This window comes from Natator depressus, chromosome 16, assembly GCF_965152275.1.
Source record: "Natator depressus isolate rNatDep1 chromosome 16, rNatDep2.hap1, whole genome shotgun sequence".
Taxonomy (NCBI): Eukaryota; Metazoa; Chordata; order Testudines; family Cheloniidae; genus Natator; species Natator depressus.
The window spans coordinates 20276726-20303067 of NC_134249.1; the positions used below are offsets into that span (position 1 = coordinate 20276726).

The 26342-nt window shown below is 46.0% G+C and overlaps 2 protein-coding genes across 6 annotated transcripts; one reads left to right on the top strand and one right to left on the bottom strand.

Moving 5' to 3' along the window:
* Positions 1 to 438: 438 nt before the first annotated feature.
* Positions 439 to 15454, top strand: INPP5E (inositol polyphosphate-5-phosphatase E). 4 transcript variants are annotated; one of them, XM_074973852.1, is made up of 11 exons: positions 439 to 520; positions 2759 to 3836; positions 5057 to 5180; positions 6064 to 6161; positions 7003 to 7127; positions 7883 to 8002; positions 9128 to 9235; positions 9371 to 9532; positions 10398 to 10513; positions 11796 to 11975; positions 13170 to 15454. In XM_074973852.1, the coding sequence occupies exons 2-11, from the start codon at positions 2989 to 2991 to the stop codon at positions 13194 to 13196; spliced, it is 1908 nt and encodes a 635-aa protein (XP_074829953.1). In that variant the 5' UTR covers positions 439 to 520; positions 2759 to 2988; the 3' UTR covers positions 13197 to 15454. The 4 variants fall into 4 exon arrangements, with proteins under 4 accessions (XP_074829953.1, XP_074829951.1, XP_074829954.1 ...); XM_074973850.1 differs by having other exon boundaries at positions 11796 to 11932; positions 13170 to 15451; XM_074973851.1 differs by having other exon boundaries at positions 445 to 520; positions 2765 to 3836; positions 11796 to 11932; positions 13170 to 15451.
* Positions 15065 to 26233, bottom strand: PMPCA (peptidase, mitochondrial processing subunit alpha). Of its 2 annotated transcripts, none has more exons than XM_074973854.1 (13): positions 26091 to 26233; positions 24872 to 25074; positions 24086 to 24165; positions 23716 to 23798; positions 23345 to 23439; positions 22712 to 22812; positions 21593 to 21856; positions 21148 to 21240; positions 20669 to 20787; positions 20098 to 20188; positions 19418 to 19480; positions 18782 to 18926; positions 15065 to 17490 (listed from the first exon to the last, which is right to left on the bottom strand). In XM_074973854.1, exons 1-13 carry the CDS (start codon positions 26141 to 26143, stop codon positions 17321 to 17323), a joined length of 1560 nt encoding a protein of 519 aa, XP_074829955.1. In that variant the 5' UTR covers positions 26144 to 26233; the 3' UTR covers positions 15065 to 17320. The 2 variants fall into 2 exon arrangements, with proteins under 2 accessions (XP_074829955.1, XP_074829956.1); XM_074973855.1 differs by having other exon boundaries at positions 18782 to 18922; positions 19414 to 19480.
* Positions 26234 to 26342: the final 109 nt, after the last annotated feature.

Consider the following 26342-nt stretch of genomic DNA (forward strand, 5'->3'; position numbering starts at 1 on the left):
CGAGTTGGTACAAACGAAAATTGCGTAGAGACAGTGACTTGTATATACACTAGACACGGAAATGTGAGCACAATAGTGCTAGTCCAATGGATTTCTTGGGGTATTTAGATGGTAAATTGTTTTCTCTCTCTCTCTCTTTTGCAGTCAGGGTGCTGTGCCCCTTGTATTTTTAGGTCTGATTTTGTAAGCAAGCAGCCCTTAAGTGCGGTGAAAGGTGGGGGACCCAAGCCAGATCAGACTCCTGCGAGGGGCACCGCGGTCGGGAGCGGCTGAGCCGCTGCTCGCGGCGAAGCGAGGGCTGGCGGCTGGGCGGGTCCGGTGCCTCCACGCCGCCGGGGCCGGGCCGGGCCGGGCCGCCGGGGCTGAGGGCGCCGGTCCCCCCTCCGGGCGGCAGGGCGCGCTCGCGGCGGGCTCCGGCCCTCCGAGCCGCGGCGGCTCGTTGTCAGGGGCGGCCCCGGCCCGCGGCTGCCGAGCGCGCCGGTTGCTAAGGCCGGGCCGCGGGCTGCTCGCTGGACTGGAGGTGAGGGCGGCGCCGGATCCTCCCGCGGGGCCCCCGTCCCACCGCGGCAGGCCCCCCCCCCCCGCCGGGTCGCTCGGCCTCTGACTCGCCCCCCGCCCGTAGGGTGACTGAGCCCCGCTCCCACCCCCCCCGCCCCTGTTGGTCTAGACACGGGGTCCCCAGCCCGCCCCCCACCCCAGCACTTCAGTGTCTGATCACACCCCGCGGACACTGCCCCCCCCCCAAGCTGTGTGTCCCCCCTACACACACACAGAGTGTGAGTCACACACACACACACACAGAGGTGTGTCTCACTGCCACATCGACCGACACAATCTCTGTGTGCCCCCCCTACACACACACACACAGGTGTGTCTCACTGCCACATCGACAGACACAATCTCTGTGTGCCCCCCACGCTGTGTGTCCCCCCTACACACACACACACACACACACAGAGTGTGAGTCTCACACACACTGGTGTGTCTCACTGCCATATCGACAGACACAATCTCTGTATCCCCTACACACACCAGTGTGAGTCCCACCCATACACACACTGCCTGTGTTCTCCCCCCCACCACAGACAAACACACTGGTGTGTCTCACTGCTATATTGATAGACACAGTCTCTGTGCCCCCCCCAATCTCTAGCTTGCCCCCCCCCCCCAATATATATAGACACACACAGTATCTGTGTCCCAGTCCCCATATGCACACACACTTGGAGTGAAATAAGTGTTTTTATCACTAACACAAAGCTCTGGCACTATCAGCCCTAGCTATGGGGGTTCCTGCCCCAGAAAAGGGGAGCTAGTGGGGTGGCCTTTCCTAACCATGCTGTTCAGACTCTCTGTCCATCAGGTCACTGAAAAGTCCCAGCCCCTTTGGATAAAAATAGTTTCCCCAGGCTCTGGGAGTGACCCACCCTTTTGTGGGGTAGCATAATGTTACGGTTGAATAGGAATTAAGGCCCAATCTGGAGTCCTTTTCTTTAGCCAATAAAGAAACCCTGCCTTTATTCTCTCCAGACTCTTATGCTACTCCAGTCACCATAGTAGCTTTACTAAAATTTTATTATTTGCATTACCAGCAGAACTTCTCTTACAAGTACCTTAGAAAATAATCTGTGGTATGGTGATTTGAACCCAAGAGTCTCAAAGGGTTTTAGATTATTTTGGTTTAGCTCTAAATTGGTTAGGAACCGTAAAATGAAGTAAGCCGCGCTTAAGCCAAAATAAGAGCGGTTTGCACCAGTTCAACAACTTATGCAAGCTTGTGTGCAGGTGAGGCCTATGTTTCATAAGGCTCCTCTGAGGCAGGTAAGTAGTAGAATGCCCATTTTACAGGTGAGTAAATTTCCTCCGAGAGGTTAAAAGGTCATAAAGCTCCTAGTAAATGTTTGGTGCCATATTAATAATAAATAATCAGTGGTGAATCCAGGAATAGAATATCATTCCAGACTCCCAGCCATTGGAGAACATACACATGTTGACCCTATATGTGTTGAGAAGATTAAGGTAGCATTCAGGCTTGATTGATATTTAACAGGATAACTCTGACAAGATTTGCATTTCACCCCTGTCAGGTGAGACTGCTGAGCAATGTAGTGTAGTATTGCAATTTGCTTGTAGCTATCTGAACAAGCACCTTGCCTTTCTATGGTAAGAAGTTGTTTTGTGGATCCCAAGATTGTGTCCCATAGAGGGGCACATATAACGCCTAATGCTGCTGCAGCTAAGGGAGAGTCTTCTTCAATTCAAGTGGTAGTGGCCTATGTGTTTTGCACCACAGGTCTACCTTAATTGATTATGGTGATACGGGATCATTACAGAACCTAAGATCATTGAAAACTTACTGATTTCTGATGCTGAATGTTTTACCTACCTGTATTACAGAATCAGCACACAGAGTGAACATCTGAAAGCCTAAAAGATTAAGGTGGTAACTTGTATGTGATTTTAATTTTCATTTCCTGCGCTGCTAAAGTGAACAAACATCCTGTCTTATAAAACGCACGGTGGGAATTTACTTCCAGTTCTGTCACATACAGCCCTTGGGAAGTCACGTCACTCTTCTGGGCCTGAATTTCCCCTTCTGTAAAATGGAAATAACACTGACCTTTTTTACAGGGGGCTTGTTAAGGTTTGCAAAATGCTTTGAGATCCTCTGATGGAAGGGGCTATGCAAGAGCATGATTTTATTGTGTTTATAGTATACGGCTCAGCAGGTTGTTACAGTTCTGTTTCTTTTGGGCAGTTGCAGGTTTCTTACCTCTAAGGCTTTTCCAGCCATGCATCTTGCTACTCACATAACTTTCCTGTATTCCTGGCAAAAGACTCATGTGTATTCACATTCCTGATCTTTGTGTTTCGGTTCAAACTCCTGAACTTACCATGCTGCGAGCCAAAACTATACAGTAAAGGAAGATGACTCTTTGAGGGACTGACTCTATGGAGAGGGGTCCATAGCTGGTACATGGGAGGAGAATGAACCCTCCAAATGGATTTTCCCAGCATGCAGTGGCATGTATTACTTCGAGCACAGAGGGCAGAGTACTACAGGACCAGCAAGTGAAGAAGACTGGTGGAGCTATGAGGAAGGAGGCTGGTGACAGCAGGGTGCTTGCACTTGAGGACCATCCAGACATAGAATCCTTTTTAAATGACACCTTAAGATTTCCCCCTGATGAAATCAAACCCAATATGAAGATTAAATCTGTCACTCCAAAGCCTCCCAGGAAACCCAGGCTAGCGCGAGCATCATCTCTTGATGAGAAAAGCTGGAGGAGGAGGAGAGTGTTTAGAACGAGTCTGGAAAATCTGATCGATCCCAATGAGACGAGCTCCTCCAATGGCTCTCTCCAGGAGTCGTCCCTGAGTCCTCCCACAAGGAGCAGAGTGGTACTCAATGGCGAACAGGGTTCTTTGCACAACTTGCAGGATGCCTCGGAAGCGAGCCCTTATGGGAAGAACAAGGGTAGCATTTCAGATTCCGAGAAACATGTCTCTGAGGTTCCCAGTGCCTCTGTGGGGCTTATGCAGGGGAAAGAATCTTCAGGCAGCAAACCCCGGCTGTCCAAAATAACACCCCCTCGACCACTGCCCCCCCTGGAACTCAGCGTGGCCTCTCACGTGCTGAGGACAGCTAATAGGATCGACTCAGATTATATGGATTACCAACATTATTCTCAGAGCAGGTTTGAAAGGTTGAGCAGTAGCCTGAGTGACACCGGGCTTCACAACAGTGGGATGGTCTGCGATAGCTGTTCCACAGACTCCATGAAGTCTACGTTCAGCCTGCTCACCCCTCTTCGTGCCAAGGATGTTCGAAACAGGTATATTCTCCTTCTTTTCATAGCAGAGAGAATACAGTATTTGTTACTAGATGGCCAATTGCCTTGCAGAATTCTGTTTGTCTGGAATAAGTAACTTGACCAGTGAGCAAATTATCATTAGTTGTTTGTTCCCTTATATTTACTGTCATGGGAGGGGCAAGTTTTTGAATGGCTGCTTTATGGCAAAGCTCCTCAGAAGAGCAGCATGCTAGGAAGAAACACTGGGGCTGGATCAATGTGTGTCCAGGAAATGCGGGGAATATTTTGAGAGCACAAGCATAACGTAGAAAGTGCAGTCGCTGGCTGTATTAATCAAGGTTTAGAATCATAGAGCTTCCTGACACCAACCTGAGCATTGGTCAGAGGCTGACTGGGGATCGCTTGAGAGAATTGCAAGCAGCTTTGGCAGTGCTCAGAGAGCTCTCTAAATGGGATGTTGTAACTGAAAAGAGTGTTAATACAACTTGGCTGTTTAAAAATGTCCTTTCTGATTTAGTGTATAGTCAGGAAGCTTGCATGCTGTGAAACAGGATGCTGAGTGTTCTGTTCCTTCATAAGAAGACCTCTGAGAACTCCAAGCTACTCTGCTTTGTTTTGTGTGCTTCATATCTTTAGTGTCTCATGCTTATGGCCTGGTGCCCCCTCAGGCGACGATGATCTCATCAGATTTGCCAAGCTAAAGCAGGCTTGGCCAGCTCAGTACTTCACTTCAGGGATATGAAAACCCCCAAGGAGCACCTGGTGCTGCAGGAAGTAATATTAGTGATTCAGTACATTTCATAATTCCTGCTGAGCCGTTACTGAAGGGTGCCTATGTGTTATAGGAGAGTGAGTAGAACTGTGCTGCTAGAATTGTTGTCTCTTGACTAAGATATCAAACAACCCTGACCACTTGTGGGTGTTAAAAAACCTTGTGGCACTTTTCACAAGAGAGTGTATGGACCCTGGTGTTCTGGCCAGATTCCTCTTTCGGTGTCATGTCTTCTCTCCCTGGAAGCAACTCAATATTTAATGCTGCATTTCTGAGGGCTGTGAATATTAGCTCATTTTTTAAAGGAACTTTTAATACACAAAGTACTATACAATGTTAAATATTGTTAAGATTTGGGTCTATTCTTGAGTGATGCAAATTAGGATTCCAGCAACCAGAACATTTGCTTATATGTCTTTTTAATAATATGGAGTTTTTAAAAATTCTTTTCCCTCTCCTTGTTTCACAGAAGCTATTTGGAAGGCAGTCTTCTAGCAAGTGGTGCATTGCTGGGAGCAGAAGAACTGAGCAGATATTTCCCTGATCGGAGCATTGGAATATTTGTGGCCACCTGGAATATGCAAGGCCGGAAGGTGGGTACATGAATCTCCTGAATTTGGCTCTTGGCGATGCATATTTCCCCCTGTGTTTGTTAAACAGACTAGCACCGCTGCTTCTTGGAAAATTGTCACTTTCAATATATTTATGATGTTGATCTTCATCTGCCTGAGTAGCTTAGTCTCTATGGCAGCTCAGCCTTCCTCCTGTGTCCTTGGATCCTCTTGCACATGCTCAGTTGAGCAGATGTGACTACTGTAATGGTGAAATTCTGTGACCTGTAGTATTTGATATATAGCGAGCAGGAAGGTGGGAGCTGCTGCTTTTTTATTAGTATTGTGTGTGCTCCCTAGGGCCTCAATTAGGATTGGGGCCCTATTAGTCTGTGTGATGCACAACTGTTTATGGAGAGAATGTCTCTGAAGGGGAACATAATTGTAACTACATCTCTGCACAGCAGAGAAACCTGAGATTGCCTCAGCCAAGTGACTTAGGGACGGAGCCAGAGAGATTGAGGATCACTAGGTGAGTTTAACGGGGGATGCAGGTTCAGGACTTTAAAGAGGTCTGTGTATAGCCTCTAAACTCTTCCTAAATAAATATCCGAGAGAAGTTAAAAATACACACTAGGCCACGGCATTCATTGTGTGACCTTGACCAAAACTCTTCACCCCTCTGTTTCTCAATTTCCATATCTACAGCATGGGTACCATAATGCTTAGCTATGGGGCAGGGAGGTTATTAGACTTGATTAATGTTGAGCGTCTCAGATCTAAAATGCTATGTAAGTGCAAAATATTAGCAGTGGTTGTAAATGATTTATTAACTCATTCAACTTGAATCTTTCTGGATTTTCCCTCCCCTCCTTTTCCAAATGCTAGCATAACGGATGCTGTGCATCTCTTCCTTTTTTTGTAGGAACTTCCAGAGAATCTGGATGACTTCTTGTTCCCATCGGATCCTGACTATGCCCAGGACATGTATGTTGTTGGCGTTCAAGAAGGCTGTCCAGACAGGTAGTAGAAACAGTGTAATGCAGAGCCACCCTTGTCACTTGCTAATCACTGCAGGTTTTTTTCTTCTTTTTAAATTAGTTTTCAATACACCAAAAAACGGATTAGAATTGCCCTTGTGCTTTATTTATATTTCATAAATCTGTGAACTCCTCAGTATAAGGAGAAAACGAGTTCTAGAGGGTGTCTTTATTTAACCTCATAGTAGTCCTAACCACCTATCATCACCCAAAGTTTGGGATCGGTACTCCTCTCACTGAAAGCAGTAGCAAAACTCTCTTGATTTCAGTGGGAACCTTCAGCTCTGCTGCTGACTTGTGTGACCTTAAGCAGGGTCGCTCCCCAGGGTACAGTTAGGCATCAGGCTGGCTGAAAGATGCTGTGGATGTGCATTCATTCTTAGCATCCTTCCAAGAATTTCAGAATGCCCTCTGGCAGTTCCTGTGATCTATAGATATGTAAAACTATGTCAGAGTAAAGTTGCTGCATGCAACCAACAAGGTGCTTACTGTGTTTGCCTATAGGTTTTATACGTCCTCAATTTAAAAAGCTGTTTGTCTTCAGATCAGCCCAGTGCACCATTGTTTTGGCAGAGGAGGTTTGCCGTGAAAACCCTAATATGGTAGCAGTTGCTGCACCCTCACACTGCTGGCTCCCCCCACTGCCTGCTCATTCCATTGTCTTCCTCATCACCATCACCTTCCTCTCATCACCAGTGGGCATCATTGTGGCACCTCCCAAGGGCTACATCTCTCTCTCCTACGCCCCAGAGACTGACAACTCTTCCCCTCCATGTTGTCCTGTAGTTGTGATGTAGCCATGGTGCTTTTGTTGTCTCCCATAGAAGAGAGTGGGAGATCCGCCTGCAGGAGACGCTGGGGCCCCATTACGTCATGCTGTACTCAGCTGCACACGGAGTTCTCTACATGTCAGTGTTCATAAGAAGAGACCTCATCTGGTTCTGCTCAGGTACGTTGTTAATTAAGCGCTGGAGATTACAGAGAGGGAAAAATTGCGCTGTCACTGTGTGGGACAGGGAGGCTTGTAATGGTGGGTGGAAACCTCAGAGTGGCATCAGTTAAAGGTGTAAATTCTCCTTACCTGCTGAAAGTGTTTGTGATGCCCAAACTCTGATCAGTAGCCTGCCATGCCAAATAGGACCAGGCCTTTTGAGAGCTCCATGGGGGTTGTGAGCGCTAAGCACCTCTTGGGAGCAGGGTAACCTATGTATTTATTATGAACCACAAGCCGGAGGGGATAGCTTTTAGGACTAAACCTCATGTTTGAAGCCTCTGGACTCCCTTCAGTTCGAGGTTCATCTGCCACCAGGGTGGGTGCATCCTTCCTCCTTCTGTGAAGGCTAGATTCTCAGATAGAGAAGCTGAGTGACATTTGTTTTGCTGTGTGTGTCTCGCAGATGCCACCTTGACAGCAGAGGTCCTGTCTGTGCCACATGGACCTTCACAAACCTGTGGCACTTGCTAGGTGTTTTCCCTACGTCCTGAGCCAGTGGTGGTGTGTGTTCCTGCTAACTGCCTGGCTGGGGCCTGGCTGGAGGGTGGGTGTACTGCAATGATGCATGTACAGTTTGTAAAGTGAGCTGGGATCCTCGGATGCAACAATGCAACAGCCTGATTAAATGACTGCCCCCTCTTTCCTCCCCACAATGCAGTTTCAGTGGGCTTCCTGTAACAGCAGCAGCTTCTCTTTCCTTCTCCCTGCAGAGGTGGAATATGCCACTGTGACCACTCGCATTGTGTCTCAGATCAAAACCAAGGGAGCCCTGGGAATCTGCTTCACGTTCTTTGGGACTTCCTTCCTCTTCGTCACGTCCCATTTCACATGTGAGTCAGTTACATATTTAACACAAATGTCCTGCTTGGGGGGCGGAAATTGCTTCACCTGGCTTACAAGATACTTGTGCCCATTTGCTGTATTACTTACTGCTCTAAGGCTGACTCCGACGTGGAGCTACTGTGTTTTGCTCTTGGCAGTGGTAAAGTGTATGAATTCCTTATTTTAATCTCCTCTTTGCCATAGCACACCCCACCATTTAAGCTGTGAGCAAACCCAGTGTAGAATGAACTCCTTCTTGGCATGTCTGAACTACTGCTTCTGCCTTCACTGCGTTTCTGAGATCTGAGCCTTTCGCTCTAACCACACAGCTAAATCCTCCTCTTCTGGCTTTATTACTGTAAGCTCCTCTCTGGTCTTCCAGCACTCACTCTGCCCCCTCCAGTTCATACAGAGAAGAGCTGCTAAAATCCTCTTGCCTCTCATTCCATCCCACCTGCTTTGAATCCCTCCACTGACTCCTTTCTTCTCCGTTGCATCAATTCAGGCTCCTTGCTTTTGAGGTTGCTGCTCCTCATATATCTCCCTTTGTCTCTCATAGTTTTGTCCCATCCCTATCTCCTCCACTTTGCCAGTGATGCCAGGCTTATCGCCATTTGTCCAGCTCTCCCACATCTGTGTCTCCTTCCACGCTCTCCCCTCCATAAAGAATGAGGGCTGGTCTACAAAATGACTCCCCTCCCCTCATTTAAATCTCTTCTGAAGATCACTCCTACCGACTAGGTCACCTCCTTGTACATTACATTAATGGATCCTGAGAGTTAACTGCTCCTTCATGCAGAGGGGTGGTGGTGCATAACAACACTGGATTTGAAGCTGGGGATTGCAGGGTTGGGAAGTATGAGGGAAGGGAACTCACAAACCAAACTTCTGCTGACACACCAAATGCTCTGTATGTTATGTCCCCTTTCCCTATCACACCTGTCGCTGCCTTTTTAATTTGTACTCTCTTCAGGGTAGGAACCATCTCATCCTACATGTTTAGAAAGTGCCCAGCACATTTTGGACTCTACCATAATCTACATAATAATGATCCATGGCAATTGTATTTATATTCTGCACAAAATCTCCATCTTTCCACATGAATTTGCAGTGTTTATGCATCTCTCTTTCAGCGGGGGATGGTAAAGTGTATGAGAGGATACTGGACTACAATAAAACCATCCAAGCACTTGCACTTCCCAAGAACGTCCCAGATACAAATCCCTACCGATCCAGCCCTTGTGAGTAACTTGATGTAAACAGAATCCGTGTGTGTGTGTGCGCATGCGCATGCGTGGCTAGTGGAAGGATTTTAACTTGCTGCTCCACCCCAAAGCAGAAATCGGGCTGATGGCCTGTCTCACTTGGCTTTGCAGCTGACGTCACAACTCGGTTCGACGAGGTGTTCTGGTTTGGAGATTTCAATTTCCGACTAAACAAGGATCGTGAGAGCGTGGATTCAATCCTGAACCAGCATCTGGAAAAAGACCTGTCCAAGCTACTGCAGTATGACCAGCTCATTAAAGAAATGAATGATGGTACTTGCTGCCTTCCCCTCTACTGCTAGTCCCCGCTGACTGGAGATTTCCAAGCATGTGAATGTCTACAGCCTGCTCCTTACTTCTTGGATAGCCACTGAAATAAGTGAGGGCATTGTCTCTGGGAAGGGAAAGCCAATAGCTTTCAAATCTAATCACACTTCCAAGTAGGGGAGTAGGAATGTGAATTCTTGGGTTCTGCCTGACATTCCACATGCTCCTGCCAAGGTAGTCAATTATTATTAATCACGTCGATTATGGTGGTGCCTACAGGCCAGCCAAGACTAGGTCCCATTGTGCCGGTTGCTGCACAAACACAGGGTAGAAGATGGTCCTTGCCCCGAAGAGCTTACAGTCTAAACAGACAAGAGAAACGGAGGGCAGAACACACAAGTGAACAATGTGATGGCAGCAAATGTCATGTTAATTCCGCCACCTGGCTCCTAGTGCCCCTGGAGTTGGGAGAGTCTCCCCTGCACTTAGGTGGGGTGTGCCTTGCCTCTCTTCACTGCTCTGTAAACTGGAGAGAATTCCCACCTGTCTCACAGGGGTGCTTAGAGCTGATTGATTTGCAAAGCATGCAGAGGGTTTCAATGGAAGGTACCATAAACATGCCAAGTATTAGTTCTCCAGTCTTTTAAATATTCCCTTATTAGAGATTCACCCTTAATTTGAACAGACTTTAGCTAACCTCCCAGTTATGCTGTCTGGGTCCGGTTTTGTAGCCCTGTAAGTTACTGGTTTAGTTTCTAGCCGATTGGTAAACTGCTTTTAAAATGTGTGTTGTAAACGTCCAGATGCTGTTATGCTTGGTTACTAGAGAAGAATCACTTTGTTCTTCATACTGCGTCCCCTTCCCCTGCAGGGGCTATTTTCAAAGGGTTCCAGGAGGCTGCCATTCATTTCCGTCCTTCCTATAAGTTCGATATAGGGCAGGATAGCTACGACACCACTTCCAAGCAGAGGACGCCTTCATACACGGTACAGGGTTACTTATAAACACGCTTCTGGGGAGGGAGTGGACTAACAATCCTTCTTGGCCACTGTACCAAGTTCTCTACTCATGGCTGGGGCTCCTCCTCCTGACTGCATCTGGGAAATGGCTCTGCGTGGTCTGACGCCCTTCCTGCCGCTCGGGTGTCCTCTCTCATGCTCCAGGGGTTGCGGTGCTTCCTCTTTATGGCTTGGCCCGCCGGCCAGGTCACTAGAGTTTCACTGGTGGACCGGCTATCATTCCCAGCAGTCCTCCAGTTCAAGACTATACCACTTCCCCAGTGGAGGATCGGGGAACCTGGGCCCATGCACTAATCTGGGTTCCAGGTCAGGGAATCTCGAATCAGTGACCACGGTCTGCACCATCCAAAACCTTGCTGCTATTTCCCTGGGCCATTTCCTGCTCCACCTCTACAAGGCTTCCGCTCCACAGCCCTTCTGGGTAAACCCTGCCTTCATGGCCAGGGCTTCTACTCTCCCCCTGCGTCTCCTCCTTTCCCTCTGTAAGCCCAGAGAATGACTACAGGCTTCCTGGCCTTATACCAGCCCCGCCTGCTCCTGCCCAGCTGCTCTTCAGTCTCTCTCAGTGCTTGCTTGTCAAGCCTAGCTCTCCCTCACGTGGGCCTACTTAACCCCTCTCAGCCACATTAACCCTTTCCAGGCTAGTGTGGGGTGAACATCCCATCACAGCTGGATAGCAGTTCTGTTGCTGTCTATGGGAGGAAATCCACCTGTCCTGGGGGACTGATAGGGATGCCCTTCCCATCGCTGTGTGTCTACCTGATCAAACAGCCATGCTGGAAACTTCCACATCACCCCAAGCAGAGTGGCACATAGGGGGTGAGCTAGGGGAAGGGTCATTGGGTCCTCAGATATATGGATCCAGGATCCCCAGTCCCCTGCCAGATAGGAGGTGAGATGCGGCAGGGACAGCTATCCCTCTTCGAGTCCAGAGGGTCAGCCATGTAGGGCATGGAAGCTCATTGAGAGGGAATTCTCACCAAGACGTAGAGCTGTATGCAAAGCAGATCCTTGGGTTTGCAGTGCCAGATATGCATGCTCCAGTGTGCTGCCTCCCTCCCAGGGTGCTGGGGCAGGGGAGAATGAGTCCTACACAGAACTCTGAGTTCCTTTGATTGCAAGGCCCTTCTAAAAGTGGAGGGTTTTAAATTAACCTGTGTCTTTAGTGAACAAGTGTTTCTCTCCAGAGCAGATAGGCAAAAGGGAGTGACCATCTGTTTCCCTCCTTCTTTCTCTCTCGGCCTCCCAGGATCGAGTGATCTACAGGAGCCGTCACAAGGATGACATCCATGCCGTGAAGTACTCCTCCTGTTCCGTGGTCAAAACATCAGACCACAGGCCAGTGTATGGGCTGTTCCGGGTGAAAGTCAGGCCCGGTAGAGACAAGTCAGTGACCTGTTTGTGCATCTACACATGTGATCAGGCTGCAGTGAGTTCCTAGGACATGTTTCCTGTCAGGAATTTGTAGCTTATGTTGTCACAAGAGCTCCTGAGATGGAATGAATCCCCTGTAACTCACTGCAGTGTATTTGGGTGATTTCTGTGTAACGTTTGGACCCAGTGCCGAAAACAATAAAAAACATTTAACCCAGCCTGGCAATAGCAGAATCCCTCCTGCCAGCCCCCTTGGTCATTCTGAGGGAGATAACTTGAGTCCAGTGCATTTACCACATAGGCATGCTCACGTGAGAGACAGTTCTCATTGCCCTTTATAGAGGAAATAGGGGGGCTGCCCTTCTCCCCTTGCCCAAAACTTCCTTTTCCCCCTCCCTAGAAGTGGTTGTGTTTCAGTAGAGCTAGTTGTCTCCCTTGTGAGTTGCATGCCCAAGTAATTAAAAATGTTAAAGAATCTATAAATTAGAAAACAGTGCTGACTGGGTGTTTGGGAAGTCAGTGCAGTTAAAATTGCTGTTTGCTCGGTTTCAGATGTGGGCGGGTTTGTGCCTGCCAACCCCCAGAACTCAATAGGTGCTCTGTTCTGGGGTGGGTGAAATGTGACAATGTCAACATGATAAATACAGAGATGTTGCTGATTCCATGAAGGCAGACAGGTTTGGTGCATTGCTCCCATTCTTCTGCTCCCTGGCTACAGGATGGGAAGTAATTTATGGGCTCAGGAGGAACAGGAAGGCTTTCCGACTCTGCATAAGTAAACTCCATCTTAGCCTGAGCGAAACAATGGGGATGAGCTGTGGAGCCGTACACATTTCAGAGTGACTTTTCTTGGAAGTTAGATAATGAGACTCGCAGGAACAGTTAATAGTTAACCAAACATTTATTGTTTCTTTTATCTATTTGACTGACAGTCATATGTTTAAGGGCCCAGTGCTGACAGCCACTTCCTCATGTATGTCTCCCATTAATACTGGAAGTTTCATGCTTAGATTGAGGGTGTTTCCTTTTTACTACTCAATCTAGCCTCTCCAAACAAGCCTAACTTGCTGCGACGATAGAGAAACATTTAGTTTCACTTAATGTTAGAGCAACAGCCAGATGCCTTAGTCCAAGAGAAAATGGAAAAGTTCATTCTTGTTACTGTTGGGTCCTTCACTAATCATGGAGCTCTAAGCCAACATAAATTTTGCACATTGCACAAATCTAACAGCTTTTCTTTATATTTTAGCATCCCGCTCGCTGCAGGGCAGTTTGACAGAGAACTTTATTTAATTGGAATAAAGAGACGAATTACAAGGGAACTTCAGAAGCGGCAGGAGATAAAGGACCAAAAGTCCAGCAGAGTCTGTACTGTTTCCTGACCTTAAAGCCCAGCAACAAGCTTGTAAATGGTGCCCTGGAGGAGGATTTCAGACCCAGGCAAAGACAACTTGATTCCATGTCTGCAGAGGTACAGCTTAAGAGGAAGGGGTCTCGTTTTGAGTACTAGTTGCTGTGGCCAGTGCCAAATGTCTTAAACTTCAGCTCTCAAGTTTCATTTGCATGAGCTAATCCAAGGAACTTGAGTGCTTTATTGCTGAAGAGAAAGGGAGTAAATATTCAGAACAGAGGCCCCTGCTTATTCAGTCAAGTCACTTTTAGCAAAACTTCCTTTGCAAGCAACAGGATGCAGTTAGGTGGTGATTCTGGCCATACCCAAGACAAGATGCCCCATTGGGTGCATTGTATTACGAGCGGTCTTGGATTGGAGCGGTTACTCAAGGACATTTTGCAAAAAGGAGACAATTGTGGTTCCATCTGTTCTATTCAGTCTGTTCCGGCTACTTGCTTTGTAAGTATCCATCTCAGGAGGGCATTGATGTCAGTTGTTTATTTCTTTACCTATAGCCAAATGTATTCTGTAAAATACCTAAGGGGACCAACTAGAGAACCTGAGCAGTCTCTCTCCCAGGTTGATGCTTGCTCTTAATAGTTCTGCTGTTGTGAGCCGCTGCAGCAAGATCTGTATGGATGTACAGTAATCAAAGTGCATTTGAGATGGCCTTTTAATTAGTATTTATTTTTACTACTTCTGTTGTTGCTAAGGGTGCATATTAATCTCTCAAATGAGCACACGTCCTCAGATAAAGTCAGACTTTCTGAACCAATGTTCATATAATTTATGGATCCTCTGCAGTGGAGATCCAGTTTCTACTTCAGTGAGAAATCGGCTACAAGCGTGCAGCAGCAAGAGACACTGCAGCTGAAATCAGTGGCCTCCGTGGCGTTAATGTGTAAAAATCTAGCAAAAAGTGATTTATGGTAGAAGTAAAGACCGCACTAAAGAAAGCTACTTTGGGGTGGGAGAAAAACGTGTTTTGACCTTTGGGAGATATTCAGAGCAAGAACCAGGAATCAGAATAACTCAGTTCTGTTCTTTCTCTGATTCTCAGTTTGGAGAAGTTATGTCCCCCCCATTTCCCAATCAGCAAAATGTGGATTCTTCTGGAGGTAAAGGCACTCTTAAGTGTCAAGTATTACACTGGTACAATGTACGTGACAGTTCATACAGTAAAACTTCTCATAGGCATACCTTGCTTGAATCATTAGCTAAAGCTAACACTTTTTAAACCACATTACTACTGAAAATACAAAGCAAATGATTTGGAGGAAGCTCCATTGTAATTAGGTATTTTGCAATCACCTACTTCCACAATAAAGCTTTGGATGAAAAGATATATTTTAGAACATGAACAATATCGTGATCATTCCAAACTCTGAGAAGAAAACCTATGAGAAGTACTACCCTTCATTGGTAATAAATTAATCACCTTTTCATGTTTTCTACAAAAATGTTGCTCTCAGTAATCGTGTATCAATGCCTCCTTGAGCAAAACTTTCATTGAGGTATCTGAGGATAGAATTGTTGAATGTGTAAGAGAGCAAATGAGAATTGGCTGCTTTATGGAAGGAACATAAGGCTCAATCCTGCAAGGTGCTGAGCATGCCAACCCCGATCCAGCAAGACTGAAGTCTGGGGGACTACTCATATGCTTAAAGTTGAGCACATGCTTAAGTGCTTTGCTCAACTGACCCGAGCACCATATGGAACTGAGTCTTTAATATGTCTCCCCATCCCCTTTGAAAAACACATCAGATTTTGGTTTAAGTGATATTTTCATACTGCAAACATAGCCTAGAAATTAAATTATAAAGAAAAGTCCAACTTTCTCTCAGTTTTCAGCATTTTTGTGTTAAAGCACCTGTTAGTGTGTTTTCTGTCCCAATTTCTGTTTACAAATAAAATGAGGAGCAGATTTACTCATACCTCAAATGGCATGGTTTCTAAAATTAAGCTTGTTACTGAGAGGTAGATTTGCTGTGGGGACAGTACTAAGCTATAAAAGGGACCTGCTGCCCATGTGCCATAAATCCTTTGCAGAGAGAGTGAAGGTTCCTGGGTACGTGTAGTAGTGAGAAGATGCATAGCCCTAAGCCTATGGGACCATGCACATGCCCAGATAAATAGCCCACAGAGTAAGACAGAGCCTCTGAATTTAAAACCATCTCTGTTTGTGCATCGGACAGGTCCAGCCATCAGTTTTAGCCATTTTTTTTTGGTTCCTTTAAAAAAAAAAAGCCAACGAAACTGTACACCTTAGCTAGAGCCGGCTTTGTTGCTGAGCAACAGCAGAGCTGAGTTCTAGTCAGAGCTGTGACATGTGCTTACTGCCCAGGTGGCCTAGGGCTAATCATGTCATCTTTCCTCAGCTGTAAAGGAGGACATGCTTCTTGCTTGCCTTACTAAGTGTTAATGGATTAGTTTAAAAGCACTTCATTAACTATCAATTTAAAAGCCTTCTAGAAATCCATTAAGAGTTGATAACTTTCTAAACTGTCATAGTCACTTTGCTCACTTACTAATCACACCCATTCATTTCATTGCCTTTGTTTCCTTGACAAACACACGCACCACAACTGACAGGACAAAGCAGTATGTTTTACAACATACCATAGGTTCAGAAAGCGGCTGCATTTTGTTAGTATTAACACCACCACTTTGGGCCTGTTCTCTGGTCCAGAAGCATGTACAACTTCCACTCACATGAATGGATGTTGTGTGTGTGCAGCCAGTAGCTGCCTCTGAACCTTCTGCTCAGTTTGATCACTGATGCAGAGTCATTTAATGGCAGCACTGAACAATTTCACTATTTATGTCTAGAAAGGTCAGAAATTTGTATATAACTGAATATTACATCTCACCTGTCAAAGGTAATGGTTTCTTGTGTTAACCCTGTTATTGTTGGTATTCTTATATGGATTTCTTCTTATGGGCTTTTAGTAAGAACCAATTACCTTCAAAACTAAGCTCTTTATACAAATCATTGTCTGTTTGCTGACAACATTTAATTCAGCTTAATCTTTCCTGGGGAAATAGGCAGTTATCAGGGTAAATTGTTTTTCTGTTTGCAAGAAACCATGAGTTGCACTTAAGATTCAACCTAGTTTCAAGTGAGCGCTGTGTGGCCACGTATCTACCACCCCACACCCTTCACAGGGGGATCTGTCTGAGAGCACAGCACTTGATGGAAAGCTGTAACTAAGTAAGTATGTTATCCATGATACGTCTAACGAGAACATGCAGCAATCTTGTTCAGATTATTGAAGGTATTTTACAAAAGCAGCGAATATTTACATTTTAAAATGAAGTATAAACTCAGAACTTTGTCATGGGGACAGATTGTTCTAGTGCCCTCCCTTCAACGTGATTACAGGTTTATACATTCTCTGGCCTAAGAAGCATCACGTTAGCACCTTACTTTAGCAATACTTGTAACAATCCTCCCCAAGTGACAGTATTACTACTCACAGTCTACAAGATTGGAGGACAACGGATTTATGAAATGTAACTCCGCCTAAATCTATTCCTTTCGTAAGGAATACAACACATTTTGGGCTACAACCACCAATGCTCAGACCTATCAAGAAAAAGTAACATGAACACACTTCCCTTGCAATACTGGATATTTAAAGCAAGTGGTAACTGTAAGATCCTGGCTAATTCATCAGTATGTGTAGCCCTTTCACCTGTAGTGGTTTAGGTTTGCTTTGCCACACTGTTATTCAAGGTGCCAAGAGAAAGGCCTACACACACAGCCTTCCGCGGAAGGCAGAAGAATTTATTGATGGCCAAAGTGGTCATTCAGAGCTGGGTCCGCTCTGTAAGCTTATACCAGCATGAACGCTTCACATTCTGAACAGCTGAAGCCGTCTCAGCTACAAGAAAAGTTCCATATTTACACCATGTGCATGTAAATATTCTTTTTTGCAGTGACATAATCCAAAGAACAATATGTATATAAAAAAGTAAGTCTCCTGTTCTATACAGCATTTGCTGCTTTATCGAAAAAGCCGATACATCCTAGGTAGCCGCCCGTCCTTACTAGACAGTGCTGCTTGAATGTGTTCATACGTAGGCAATTCCGTCAAGTCACCCAGTGCAGCCACAGCTGGTTTGTTACGAAGCATTTTAGCGACCACTCTCTTGATGTCATTGGGTTTCACGTTACCTGCAGACGATGACAAGAGCTGTTTCAAATGCATTTTAAAACAGATATAGAAGCTTTGCCCTGAAGGCAGAATATATTTCATCGTGCTGGATCTATACTTGGAATGCCTGCATTTTAATCCCAGCTCTGAAACTGTGTGTCAGATTTCTCCTTCTGTCAAACGAGAGCACCAAGCTAGCTAGCTCACAAGCAGTTGAGGGTTACTTTGTAAGATGCTTTGAAGATATTAAGTTAATTTATTACAAGTATGCCCAGTTAAAGGGGGACACGTTCACAACTGCATTTCCCTCTGATTTTTAACTGTTAAATAATTGCCACAATTGTTCTGAGATCAGAGAAAACCTTTTTTGATAGTGCTTTTGTCAGGCCAGTTCTGCTGGTCAGTTGCTCTGGTTTTGGTACACAAACCAGCCCATATCACTCACGCACTACGCCCCACCCAAGAGCGCCTCTCTCAGTAATAACAGCAGCAAAGCTGAAATAAATTGAGAGGCAACACACAGATGACAGAAGAGACAGGAATGGGGAGGAGGGGCAGAACTGGGCCTAGGTCTGTTCGCAGGGGCTACTCCCAGGGCTGCCCATAAAAGCCTTATGGGGCTGGCTCTTAAAATTAATTTAAAAATCAAATTGATGGTGTCTCTAAGCCTTGCTTAGTGTAAACACACCCTAGGGCTGCGGGGGCAAAACGAGCACTTCCATTTGCACTGTCACCCTCCCTCCTAACACCCCGTGAAGTGAGAAAGGTAGTAATTCCTGTTCTACAGAGGGGGAAACAGAGGATCAGAAACATTAAGTGGCTTGGCCAGACACAGAGCAAGTCCATGCCACAGCTGGGATGGCCTGGCTTCCAGTGCATTAGACAAAAAGGGCCTAATCTGAAGTCTTTCCGTTGATTTAAATGGGCATTGGCTCAGACTTCATCATCGCCTCACTAGTTACATTTGCTGTCTATATTTGAAATACCATGAGCAGCAAGGTGAGCTGGGCATTTGCCCCAATACTGACAAACAAATATTTAATCCTTAGAGCGACTGCTGCCATTGAGGGATTCTGCTGAAACATCCCTGCCCCCCACTCTGGGGGTTAAGAGCCCATAGGAGCCCCACCCTGCTGAAGAGTTGGACCAGAACTGCAGAGGTGGCACCCTACCAAATGGTCCTGTTTTATCACGGACAGGATTTTGGCGTTTATCCCACCCAAACTTGCGAGGTAGCTCCTGCGCGAAGGTATCAGCAGAGTGCACCTACAGCCCAACATGGTCAGCGCAAAGTCAGTGGGGTTTACTCACCGATGAGAGAGCACAGCTCATGAGGGAGCTTTCTTGTGTTTGTTGCCAGCACTTGCCTTCCTACATCCTCAAAGATAACAGGCCGGGATTCTAGGTTCATCATAAGCATGGATTTCAGCTGGGTCTTTGCTCGCTCCAATTCTACCTGTATGGCAACAAAATACAGCAGACTGCTTTAGACTGGTCTCAGGACTGGCAACTACTCTACCTGTTGTACATAGTCATCATCCTCCAGGAATAACTGGGAGACATCAATATCGCATTCTGCTGTCAGCATAAGTCTGGAGCTGGGGGTAGTCTCAAGAGGTGGGGTTTTTTAAAAGGAAAAGGAAGGTGCTTAGTAAGTTAACAGAAACGGTTCCAAATTGAAGTAGCGTGAAGTCAGGATTGGGCAAAGGGTCCCTTCTTCTACATAGATATTTGACACCCGTACATGCAGAAAGTTGATCTACAAACACCTGCCTCCTTGTGGAGATGCTCTTGCGATTACTAGACTATTAAAAGACATGAAACACAGTCAGTAGAAAATGTACATTCAAAATCTTACATATGAAATTCATCAGCCTAGCTAGAGCCCATCACCATGGTATTTCAGTACTGAGACTATGTGCATAAAACAGAGTTTGGGCAACTTGCCTCTCCCACTGCTCCCGCCATTAAAATGAACTCTCTTGTGATTATTTCCACCATTTCTCGGACCTGTAAAAACAAGCGAGTCTTTGAAAGAAAAATAGAATAATGCCTGCCCATTCTCTCAACTCGGGTTTAACCCAAACAAGAAAAAAAGATCAAAAACCAGCGATCAGCAGGGCGTGACTTTCCCTTTTCTCCTTTTGGAGTCTGAAAGATTCAAACCCCTCCCTCGCTGAACTGTATGAGTACAGGAAAATTGTTGTAGGGTACCACAGAAGCAATTCCCATCACTGAGAATGGAGCTTTGCCAGAAGGGGAGTGAGGCTGTGCAGAGCACTTGAGCCATTTGGGGAAGATGTTTATAGCAGTGGGTCAGGAATACATAAACCCAATTCATCTTTATACACGGTCAGCTAAGTGGGAAAATAGGATTCTCTCTTCCAGAGTGGTGAACTTTTACAATGCCAGTAACATTTTACAGTTAGAATTGGCCATTATGAACATGCAACCCCATTGCAAAACAACATATCGTACCCTGTAGTTGTGAATGACAAAGTTTGATGTGTTATATGCAACCGATAGTTGTTTTTTCCATATTATCATTAAGCGGTTATCTGAAATTAAGTCAGTGACAGACTTACCTTTTATGAATTTATGGCTTGGGATATAGAAGAGCCACGTACCTGTCGAGGATCTGCACTGGCATGAATACACAAGAGACCTGTATCTTCATAACTGTGATGATAAGAGGTTGCATTATACATCCAGTGATGCCTGTAAGTACAAGAACATGCATCTGAGTACTCTGTAACTAACAAAAGACAATACATTCCCTGCTTCATCTTCAAGATAGTTTGAATTGCCATCAGCATTTGGGAATCCTATCAGTCCAATAGTCAGGAACATGTCTCCGCTCCCCTGACTATTTTCTTCTGTGCATGTCTGCCTTCTACTCCCCTCCCCACTGTTTCGACAGGAGGAGGATACTGTGCAGGAACAGCTGCATCAACTGCCGATTTTCACAATTTTTTCCCCCCAGTTGAAGACTTGGGCCAGTGGAGGATGACAGGATCCCAGGGCACCTGCGTGCTCAGTTGAATGACACCCACCTCCTCCCAAATAAGCCATGTCTGCTTCTAAGAGCCAATTTTTAAAAACCGGACATATTTAGGCTTTCAGGTGAGGCCTTCCATTCAGGGCCCTCATCAGAGATGAGTCCTTTGGCAGCATTCCTTGAAAGGGAGGTAAACACACCTGTTGAGCACATTAAGATACAGACGGGTGAACATGCCCTTGCCAGGCCCTCCGGCAGAAAAGGAGCCACCGCCTCCCATCATCATGTTTAATACAGCGAAGGGAATGAAGTCTTCCTCCTGAATCACAGTGAGAGAGTCAGTGGAGCTGCAGTGCCTCTCGGTGCTCAAAGGGAAGTGGAAGAGGGAAAATACCAGGAGAAATGCCCCGATGAACACAAGAAGCCATGCAAATATTAGTGCATAGCTCCAAGATCTAACTAGCGATACATGTGATAGCACATTCCTGCATTTGAGAGTCTGATGGCAAAACCTTTCCCAGCCTCCCACCAGGCTACTGCTGGAAAAAGCTCCCTTGCTACCTGCATGCGTCTGTACTCTCAGACACAAAATAGCTCCAACTTTTGAACAATGACATGGTTGCTCAAGGTTTTGCTAGTTTAGGGTGTGCACAACAGTGACTTTTGGGACAGTGCTTACCAAAAACGAGCAGCTTTCTAACCCAATCATGATGTGGGTCAGCTCAGGGATTGGGGTAGGACCCAAACTCACATCCGACATGTCTTTTTCAAGCTGTGGGGAGAGAACAAATTAGGATTGAATTTCTCCTTCAGAGCGTGGCCTGGTAAATTACAGAAATCAAACGAGTTGCCCAGCAGCAGCCACAATGGGCGCACACAGAGCTGTTAGAAGTGCAGGCTTATGAACTTGCATCTGCACAGTAGGCAACTGCATGTACAAATGAGCACTAATGTAATTAGCTGTTTTGTCGGTACAAATGCTGCTTATCACAAGTCAAGAGGTGCCTTTTTGAAAACGAAGACCTACCACGATGAATGAATTCAAGGGAGTTCAAATCTATTACATTACTTTAACCCAAGAGGAAGTCGCATGATGCACTGATTAGTTCTTGCTTTTATTTTACCTTGATGATTCCTCCTGTGTACTGTGCAACGGATTTGTCAACTTGCTTGGGCTTCTCGCTTCTCCACACGGGGTCTACACCAAGCAAATACTTCCTGGCACACTCGACCAACTGCTCATGCTCTATCCCAACCCCAGCCAACACCATCCGGTCAGGTGTATAGTAATTCTGCAGATATGAATGGAGCACTTTCCGATCCATTTTCTCTAGGTTTTCCACGGGGCAGAACCTGTTGAGTCCCACGGTGTTCTCCCTGTAAGCTGCCTATTGGGAGCGTGAACACACAATGCTTTGTTCTCCCTCAAAATTATGATGTGAGCCTTCCTTTGCCCCTTTGCGCCTAGGCTAATGTAGATGCAGTAAGAGAGGGAACACATACTGAGCATCATTTCACTTGTGCCCTGCCCACAAAGATAAGTTATAGCAGGAGAGGATTGGGTAACTGTCAGGTTTGAAACATCTAGACTAACTGGACTCACAGGATCAACAAAGTCCTTCATTCTTTTGAGGAAGGTACAGTAAACTTAATGGACTCAATGTACATGGCACTTCCAGAGGCTTTAAAAATCAAAGACCCTGTCTGCTGTACATGGATATTAATGATATCATGGCCCTTTTGTAAGAGAAAGGGTTTGTCCAGTTTCTATAGACTATACTTTCAGGGGCAGGATCCCACCCGCCTCAGCAGAACCAGTGCCCAGACTTCAGTGGTACTAGATGAATAGCTTGGATCCTTGGGGAGAAAGAGCACTACATAAATGTAAGTCATCATCCTGAAGGTGCAAACAGGAAAAACAATGGAATGCTGGAAACAGAAAGTTCTAAAAGAAGCACGAAGTCCAAGTATCAAGCACACTATACAAAGATGGCAGTGTGAATAAGCTCTGGTTTATGTTGGAACCTTAACTGCCCCTTTCTTGACTTTGTACCTCATGCAGAATATGGGATTTCAAAATGGAGGTGTAAGCAAAATGCTCCCCAAATTCTATGTTAGTATAATAAAAGTGTGTTTATAGACCAGATAAAAAGCACCAGTGAAATTAAGTAAAGGGTGAGAAAGAAACTGCATCACATATTGCAGAGAGCAATGTGTGCGAGACAAACCCCACAGCAGTTTACCGCATGTATCATCTCAGTTAGTAGAGGCTCTGGATCAGGTCTCATATTCAGATCTTCGAGCTCAAACTGCACAGCCATTCGAGTCATCTCAATTTCTTCATCTACAGCGAGATAAAACAAAGGCTATGAACCACTGTCCAAAGTATTGAATAGGTAATTAACTCCCTGGGTCCTGCACAGACAACGAGGAGCACCATGGGATGTTGGCTCCAGCAGAATCTCTGAGGTCCAGAAACAAAGAAGCCCACATCAAGAGGGGTGGGGGAAAGAATCCATACACACTATTCAGTCTTAAGTAAAACACTGAGGCTGATAGGAAAGCAGCAGTAGATTGGATCCATTTTCAGACTAGGGCAATATTATTCTTTGTTCATGTTCTCAGATGAAAGCAAACAGTCTAAAACAAACCCTGTTGCTAGAAGGAAGTGGAAATGACTGGCCTGTCTTATTAGCATATTAACTTTCATAATAAAAACATTCTATAGCAATTTAATGTTTGCTCTAATCCAATACTCAACACAGACTTTGTAAAGTCTTTAAATCAGTAGGATGTAATGAACGATAGTACTGAAATAATTTTGTCATGTGATGTCTAGGTATCCTTTCCTGAAACAGTGACTGAGATTCTCACACCTGATAACCTGGGCTGTAGTACTACATCAGCCAGTAGATTGACCACAGTGTCTAGGCCTTTGGCATCAGCAGAAACAGCATACATTGTGGTATCCCTGCAACACAAACACATGTTTTGCATTCAGTTTACAAGTGGAATATATGAACTCCTGGCAATATTTGCCCATTACTTTGAAGATGGTAAAGCGCTAAAATTCCTTACTTTATGTTCACACTAGCATCCTTATTGCAATTTGCCACAAAGATTACTCTTGCTATTCAAAAACAAAGTCATTGTTGTGGTGGAACAGAAAATCAATTTCAGTCATATGTCACTGTCAGCAATCATGACAACTATTCATGCATGGGGAAATACAGAGTAAGATTTGTACCTTGATGCCTGACAATCACAAATACCCCCGTGCTTTTCCAAGGTGAGAAGAATTTCATCTTTGCTGCCAAACTGGGCTGTAGACTAACCAAAAGAAAAAAAAAGCGTTAAGGCTTATGAAATGTGTCTATTGACCGTTTGTTAGTGTGATCTAATAAACTGAAGCACTTTTCTTTTTTTCCCCACTTGAAGCAAATAAATAAATAGAGCTTGAGCTGCATTCCTTGAAGTCAGTAAGAATCTTGGGTGCTCAAGGAAAGCAGACTTGGGCCTTCTGAGAATAATTACAGCCACACTAACAACAGGTTAGGTTTTTTGTACGTATTTAACACAGAGGCTTTAGGAACCTTATCGTCACAAACAATACTTACAGAGAAAGCCAACTTTTCCAAAAAGTGTGAAATGCCGCTAAGGTATTTTGCTTCATGTCTTGATCCTGAATTTACAAGAACTTACATAAAAAAAAAAATTAAAAAAAGTTAATATTTATTTTAACCCCATAGCCTATTCACTGGTTTTACAAGCATGAGAAAGCATATGGCTAGCGAAGACCACCTCAATTTAAAACATAATTTCAATGCATTCGATTATTTCTAAGTAAATATTTAACTACCATATCGCTAAGGACTTAACTTCACTGCAAATTTCATTTGAGGTATAACTCAAGTGTTGCTCCCGTCCGCACACAAAACCCCTTGACTCAGCTGAGGTGCTTTTAACTCAAGTTGGCTGGCCCACTGGGGTATAGGCCAAAACTCAAGTTAACGCAACTTATCAGCTGCCAACTCTGCCACTTGGTACAACTCTAGTGTTATTTTGCAGTGTGGCTGCTCTCGCTTGAGCTAGGCTAACTCAAGGGGAGTAACTCAAGCGTAGATAACTTAAGTTAACTGTGCAGTGAAGACAAGCCATTAGGTATGTCTGTATTGCGTTGGTACCTAAATACCAAAGCTGCTCCCAGTTAAGTCAATGGGAATTTGGCCACTGATGCCAAAGCAGGATGTGGTCCTCTATATACAGTAGATCCAAATGCAATGATTCCTAGATTCCAAAGCCAGAAGGGACAATTGTGATCATTGAGTCTGACCTGTATAACACCAGTCATAGCACTTCCCCGAGCAGTGAGACTTGCCTGCTTGAAGTCATTCAGTACTTACTGCCTACAGTACAGAACTGTCCAAATTTGTTCTGTGATGCAATCCGCAGTCCGTTCTCTAGCGTTGTAACTTTGGTTTCAAATTTCTCCTGTCCGTCAACCGTTGCGAAGACAGGCTTAGGCACTCCAGGCAGAGGAGAAGTGAGAGGGACACTGGGGCAGCCACCACCACTGCTGTATTTTCTGTAGGCTGCCAGGCCAAACCTAGACCAATCATAGACATTTGTATAAAAACACTAATCAGTGCACTGGACCTCAGTTCATCAAACAGGCTTTTAGTAACAATTGAGAGTGGATGCTTTGACTGTGAAGATTATGGCACTTCCCTACTTTGCTAGAGTGTTGAGAAGATAAAAATTCCCTCAGATACCACAATGCTGGGGCCCACATAAGTACTTAAGTGGATACATGGAATCAACTGGCCCTGATCTCACTAGTGACAGTCATACTGCCAGAAGGTTGCTGAGGTTTCCAATTCTGTCCATCAAGGGCTGTTCAATGTCCAGCAAACTATGAAAGAGGCTAAAATGTTCCCATAATCGTGTGGTTGAGCGAATGGGCTTCTAGCCAAAGGAAAGCCCTGCATGATGCCCCAAGGGAAGGAGGCTGGGTAGGTGAGGTAGACAGATTTGCTTTCATTTATGCCCCCTTATTTATGGGCAGGTCAGGACCTGTGGGGATCTTGTGAGGTCACTGGCCAAAGAGCAGCTAGGGGTGTGCGGGGTCCTGAGGGCAGCAGCCCCGACGTAGATCTTGGGGGTCCCTGTCAGAGGAGAGCCTGGGGGTGGCACCCGGGTTCTTGGAAAGGTGATGGTGAAGCAATTAGGAGTCACTGAGGAGTGGGTTTGGGTGGGGGGAGGTTTCTGGCAGGGGAGGGGACTCTTGAGGGTGTCTGGCAGCGGGCACTGGGGAGGACCAGGATTCTTGAGTCTCTGGCAGGAGGAAGAGCTCGGGGGGAGCAAGGGCCTTGGGGCCCCTGTCAGAGGAGAGGCTAGGGGAAGGGTCTCTGGGGGAAGGGTTACGGGTCACTGATGGACGGAAGGGTGGGGAGTCACTGGAGACTCCATGGGGGGGGGAAGGGTGAGGGATCATGGGGGGCTCCATTGAGGGGGAAGCTAACGGGGGGAGTCATTAGGGGGCTCCAATGGGGGGGGAGAGTGAGGGCCCACGGGCCGCTCTATGCAACTACTCTTCGGGTGGGGGAAGGAGGCAGCTCTCACCTGCGAACCGGGCCCCACGCGCCGCCCCGAAACCGCACCATGTTCGCCGCCATCTTATGTCCGGGGAGCCCCGGCCTCCGCCTCCCCTTCCGCCCGGCTGCCCGGCACGGACACCACGCGGGTGGCGCGGGGCGGAGCTAAGCGCGTTCGGGGGCGGCGCTTGTTGGTTGGTCAATGCCGGCGAGGGGTGGGGCTGAGTGTCCGGAGGCGGGTTCTCAGTGGTTAGCGCGGAGGCGCGAATGACCCGAGGTG

Bases quoted from the DNA above. Each gene is read 5' to 3' on its own strand.
- PMPCA (XM_074973854.1), bottom strand. From the start codon at position 26,143: ATGGCGGCGAACATGGTGCGGTTTCGGGGCGGCGCGTGGGGCCCGGTT. The intron at 23,799-24,085 runs GTAAGTATTGTT...TCTTTTGGTTAG, and splicing joins TGGAAAAGTTGGCTTTCTCT to TCTACAGCCCAGTTTGGCAG. The intron at 21,241-21,592 runs GTAAAATAAAAG...CTCTCCCCACAG, and splicing joins ACACAGGAGGAATCATCAAG to CTTGAAAAAGACATGTCGGA.
- INPP5E (XM_074973850.1), top strand. From the start codon at position 2,989: ATGAACCCTCCAAATGGATTTTCCCAGCATGCAGTGGCATGTATTACT. The intron at 5,181-6,063 runs GTGGGTACATGA...CTTTTTTTGTAG, and splicing joins GGAATATGCAAGGCCGGAAG to GAACTTCCAGAGAATCTGGA. The intron at 9,533-10,397 runs GTACTTGCTGCC...CTTCCCCTGCAG, and splicing joins CATTAAAGAAATGAATGATG to GGGCTATTTTCAAAGGGTTC.